The sequence below is a fragment of the Galeopterus variegatus genome, unplaced genomic scaffold (genome assembly GCF_000696425.1).
Source record: "Galeopterus variegatus unplaced genomic scaffold, G_variegatus-3.0.2 Scaffold143, whole genome shotgun sequence".
In the NCBI taxonomy this organism is placed as follows: Eukaryota; Metazoa; Chordata; class Mammalia; order Dermoptera; family Cynocephalidae; genus Galeopterus; species Galeopterus variegatus.
This window is the reverse complement of record NW_007726254.1, coordinates 1013392-1019313: the sequence shown is the minus strand read 5'-3', so window position 1 is coordinate 1019313 and position 5922 is coordinate 1013392. Positions and strand designations below refer to the sequence as shown.

Here is a 5922-nt window from a genome sequence, read left to right as displayed (position 1 = left end):
CACTCTCCCGAGTGAGCCACGGGCCGGCCCAACCATAGACTCTTTAAAACACTCAAAATTTTAAATGTTGGCCAACAGTTTTTGAAACTGTCTTGATATCTGTAACAACATGCTTTTGTATTCTTTTCTTATCTTGATGGGCATAATTTTCTCGACTTATTTCCTATGGCTGGTTCTCAAGTCCTTGTTATTTATTCTTTCTCTATAAATCTCACTTCCTCTGCAAGTTTATCCATGTATCATCTTTGTGTTGATGACTTATTCAAACTTCACTCAATAGATATTAATTGAATACCTACTATGTTCTAGGTAACAGGCTAGGTTTGGGTGATTCAAAAGTGAACAGGACTGATGTGATCCCTGCCGTTTTGTGGAGCCTTCACTCTGGGGTGGAAGGCAGACATGTAAACAGGCAGTTATAAGTGCAGTAGCATGGGAAATACAGAGTACTGAAAGAGATAGAACGGGTCTCTGCCCAGGGAAGGCATTCTGGAGGAAGTGACATCCTAAAGCATAGTGAGAAGATAGGCAAGTAATATTGGGAGGAGATGACAGAGGTCACAGCATGTGCAAAAGTGATCCCAAGCACCCTAGTAGTAGAATAAGTAAGTGTTTAATGATTGGGAACTACATTCTACCAAAATACTGATTCCAAAGTAATTGGAAGCATGTATGTCCTAGACATTAGAGGCCTTTTCAAGGGTAGATGTTATGTGTCACTGGAGTGGAAGTGTATTCTTCATTTTGAGGATTCTTGAAAGAATTTGAATTAATTTACATGAGTAACTATTAGCCCCACAGGAATAAAATTTCAGCATCTTTTTCCTGCAGTGGGGAAGCCTGGAAGTAGGCGGTTTCTCAAGAAAAAATGAGTTTAGGGTTCCATGGCCTGCTGCCTCTTAATTTTTTGAATGACAGGGCTGCCTGAAGCTACAGAGACCATGAGTTGGGAGATGTGAAGAGAGTTGAATATTTAATTGCATCATATAGCCCTGCTAGCAGTCTCAGAACCCTGGACCAAGGGTTCCTCCCAACCCCGAGCATATGTAAAGGTTAATCTGTTAATTCAGCACTGTAGCAGTTTGGAAATGAGGGAAAAGATAATCTGATCCTCCCAATTGGTCATAGCATTTTTCAGGTATTCCCTAGTTATCTGGTTGCCCACCTTGGAAAGTTTATGTCTCAGATCACACTAGGCTGCTGCCACAAATCCTTTTGGATCATAACAAGCATATTATTAAAGTTCAGATTTATTTTTCTTTCAAACTAACCTTTCAGACTTTGAAAATCAAACAAATTTTTTTCAAAAAGAGCTTTTAAAAAATACTTACTTAAAAGATTTTTTGTCAGTTCAGAAATGCTTTAAAAGGAAGTTAAAACTTATCCCAAATCCCACATGGAGATGAGACTCTGGCTACTTCTCTCTCTCCTAGTTACGAAGCAACATCCCCTGTCACCTTGTTGATATCTCTTGCGGATTACCCTGTGGTGCAACGCTACCATGTGGGATGCACAAATGTCAGAGACTCTGTCACAAAGGAGAGTGTCTTGTGGATGAGGCCTGCAAGCAGCCCTGCACCTGCCCCAGAGCTGACTGTGGCCACCCATGTATGGCACCCTGCCACCCCAGCTCACCTTGCCCTGTGACTGCATGTAAAGCCAAGGTGCGTAATCCTGATTCCAGATGGGTCATTGACTGTGCTTCTGGGGCTGCCAGTGAGTCCAGAGCTGTCTGCAGCAGCCCCTGGCATGCATCTAAATCAGGGATCATTGGTTGCAAGGAACTGCAAATTAAGTTAGCAAGAGAAAGGTGGCATAAATCATACAAATTCCAGTGTGGCATGGCCTTTTAGTTCAACAAGTAGCCACTGCCTCCTGACCACAGACTGTGTCTCCATTAGATCAAATTCTCAGTACAGACTAATTGCCCACTCCATTTAGTCATGAAATTCTTGAATGTCTGTATTGTGCAAGCCATTGTGCAAGGTGCTGGGGCTAAGCTAGTGAACAAGAGACACACGGCCCCTTACAATTTGATGGGACAGATACTCACGAAATAATTACTCAAATAACTAATTTCAACTGTGATGTCTAGAGGGGTGGTTACACCCTTGTAGAGTGTGCTATGAGAGCATGTAAATGTGTGACTTAGCCCAGTCTGAGGGATCAAGCAAGATCCCCCTGAGGAGGTGACAGCAGAGGGATGAGGTGGAGTTGGCCTCGGTCAGGTATCCACCTCTAGTTCACTGGTAAAATGTCCATTCTAGGCTGGCTCCTTCAGCCAGGATAAAGAACAAAGGTAGTTTCCAGAAAGGGGCACAATGGACTAGGCATTTTCCTCGTAGGATGTTAGCCACCACCTTATCAATTCACATATGTGGTTAAGCTGCTTCCATCTTGGAAGGTGGCCACTCACTGTCTCTGTATCCTCTGCCACTTTTATTTGAGAGCCTTTAAAAGTGAAACCTACTTATTCACATGGTTCCCATGTTCTAAAAATCACTGCATATTAATTACATTAATTTCAGGTAGAGCTACAGTGTGAATGTGGACGAAGAAAAGAGATGGTGATTTGCTCTGAAGCATCCAGTACTTATCAAAGGTTAGTTCTACTTAAATGTTAACAATTGGTGGATCTAGGTGGGGGGGATACGTGTGTTTATTGTAGGATCCTTGCAACTTTTCTAGAGGTTGGAAAGTTTTTTAAATAAATTTTTAAAAATGTAGTTTCTCCAATTCAAAGAAAAAGTGCTGCTTTCTGTCCCTTCTTTCCCTAACTTTAATTTTTAAAATAACTTTTTTGTTTTTCCTCCTCCTCTTTCCTCTTTCTCGTTTTTCCCCCCTTTTGGTCTATTACATTATGAGATAAGAAGAGAAGATGTCCTGAAGTTAGATGAATTGCTTTAACATCCCACCACTTGTCAGTGGCACAGCCACAGCTAAGTCCCATGCTCTTTCCCTGGTGTGGAGGGTTTCTAATTGTTCTGAGAGGTATCTTTGCAGCCTCCTGAAGTCTTGAGGCCTGTGTGGTCATACAGGGATCTGAGTACAGAGGTGGAGGTGTAAGGGAATGAATGGTAGTATGTACCTACATTTAGATGTGGAGATGTGCCATGAATGTGGGACTTCAGGAGTATGCAGTCATCAGATTGGCTGTGTTTGAAAACCTACCAAGTGCCAGGCCTGCATGCTCAAGGCAGTACTGAGGATCTATTTCATTGCTTCCTGTGTAGCTTCTTAGAATCCAATTGAGAACATATGATATAAACATGTAGGTAGTTCATAATAGATGGGTTTCCAAGGCCATACAAGCTGTTGTATGGTGGATTTGCCTTGAAAGCGGTCTTCAGTATCCCTAGCTTGGGGAGGTTCTTGTAAAACTCTGTACCTCTTCTTCCCTTTTTTTTTTATATTTCAGAATAGCTGCTATTTCCATAGCCTCTAAAATAACAGACACGCAGCTTGGAGATTCAGTGGAGATCAGCAAGTTAATTACCAAGAAAGAAGTTCACCAAGCCAGGTAATTTATAAAATGTGTGTATATACTTCTTTATCCAATTAAATAATTTCTAGAGGGCATGGGTTATTTATTTATCTAACTCCCCCACAGCAGAGCTTAAACACGCAGTAGGTATTCAATAGACATTTGATGTTAAGGACAACACCCACTACAACCCCAATGTGTCCTACTCAGGTTATAGTTAAGACCAGAGAAAACTTTTCCAGGCTTCACCCCAGACATCAGCCAGAGAAAGCGAGACTAGAGGTGTCTAGTCTAATGCACAGGAAAATAAGAGAGCCAGAATGGTGGCTGCATCTAGAGAGGGAGGTAGGGCTGTCAGAGAGGCACTTGGGAAGCATTTGGGGGGCTAAGCTGGCAGGAGCACTGTGAAGCTTGCCTAAGAACTCCTAGACTCCCATAACCCAGAAGCCTGCCTACCTATCCTTGGGAGGGACTTCACACAGCATTTCTGGATTGGGGTTCAGGAGATATGAGATTCCCAGGGCAGGGAGTACTAGTGGAACCTGAAGAGTGGGTGACCTCACAGGTTGCTTCCTGGCCTGAGGGGATGTCTTTTGGCAAGAGTCTGCTATATTTCCAGCTTGACTTTCTTGCTGGATAAGAGCTGTAAAGCCTATACCCTGACTTTATTTTTTTTGTTTGCTTATCAAGGCTAGAGTGTGATGAGGAGTGTTCAGCCTTGGAAAGGAAAAAGTAAGTAGTTGGAACTGCTTTTTATCTCCTTGCCCTTGAGCTCTGTGAAATTGATGGGCCAGAGCAGTCCTTCCTTCAAGCATTCAGTCAGTACCTGCTCTAAGTCTTTTACTGCTATCAAAGAGGAAGAAAAATTTGATCATCAAAAATTGAATTGTTTAAGGATAAACTACTTAGGTGATTTCAGCATATTTCAGAAACATGAGCTGTGTGATTTGGAACATAATGTGACATCACATGCCACAGCATACCTATTCAGTGACTGGCCTAATTCCTCACTCCAACAGAGATAAGGGGCTTAAAACAAGGTTTAATGAACTTTCGTATTGAAGTATAGCATACATATAGAAGATTAGAAGTGTACACATCAGTGAATTATCACAAAGTGAGTACAATGGTATAACCAAGCACTCAGGTCAAGAAATAGAAAATTACCAGAATCCTCTCTTGTACTCCACAAAGATATAACCTCTATCCTGACTTATGACACTTTAGATTAGTTTTGTCTGTTTTTGAACTTTATGTAAGTGATGAAATCATATAGTTTGTATCATTTTTGTCTGACTTCTTTCATTACATTTGTGACATTCATTCCTATTGTTGCAGGTAACATTACTTTATTCATTTTCATTTCTGCATGATATTTTATTATATTGATATGTTATAATTCATTTATCCATTCTACTATGAATGTATACTTGTGTTGTTATAAGTATCGGGCTATTACAAATAATGCTGTTAAGAACATTCTTATACTTTTTTTGCTGTTTATTTCTATACATATCTGTTGAATATAAACTTAGGAGTAGAATTGCTGATTAATAGGGTTTGTGTTATGTTCATCTTCAGTAGATTCTGCCAAAGTGTCCAAAGTAGTTGTACAGAATTACACTGTGACCAGCAAGGTGGTAATTTCTGTTGCTACACATTTTCATCAGCACTTGGAATTGTCAGTCTTTTTAATTTTAGCCATTCTTTTGGATTTATAGCAGGATGTCACTGAGCTTTTAATTTATATTTTCCTGATGACTAATGAAGTTGAGCACCTTTCATATGTTTGTTGACCGTTGGATATCTCTTTTGTGAAGTGCCTGTTCAAATCTTTTGCTTATATTCTAATTGTGTTGTCTATTTTTTTATATTGATTAGTAGGAGTTCTTTATATATTCTGTTTTTTGGCAGCTGGCCAGTAAGAGGATCCAAACCCTTGCACCATGCTCTCCTAAGTGAGCTAACTAGCCAGCCCTCTTTATGTATTCTGAATATGAGTTTTTTGTTGGTTGTATATATTGTATTTTCTCACACTCTGCACCTTCATTTTTCACTCTCTTAATGGTGTATTTTGATACACGGGAGTTTCTGATATTAATATTATCTAGTCTATCTGTCTTTCCTTAATGTAATGAGTACCGCTTTTTATGTCCTGTTTCAGAAAAATCAATCCTGAGGTTGTAATAATATTCTACTGTTACTCTCTAGAAGCTGTATTATTTTACCTTTCAACTTTAGATCTACAATGGACCTAGACTGATTTTTTTGAGTATGGTATAAGGAGGGCTCATGATTCCATGTTTTTCCCATATGAATATCCATTTGGCTGGTACCAAGATTGTCCTTTTCCTAGGGCTCTGCAGTGCTCCCTTTGTCCTAAATCAAGTATTCATACATTTTTTTTTTTTTTTTTGTCTTTTGTCTTTTTCCGTGTC

At 40.0% G+C, this 5922-nt stretch overlaps 1 protein-coding gene across 1 annotated transcript in view; it reads left to right on the top strand.

Moving 5' to 3' along the window:
* NFX1 (nuclear transcription factor, X-box binding 1) overlaps positions 1-5922 on the top strand; it is an 86662-nt gene that overhangs the window by 70741 nt on the left and 9999 nt on the right. The window contains exons 16-19 of the mRNA XM_008590985.1: positions 1434-1664; positions 2529-2602; positions 3419-3520; positions 4175-4216. Coding sequence (XP_008589207.1) covers positions 1434-1664; positions 2529-2602; positions 3419-3520; positions 4175-4216 — 449 coding nt within the window. The remainder of the gene's footprint in view (positions 1-1433; positions 1665-2528; positions 2603-3418; positions 3521-4174; positions 4217-5922) is intronic.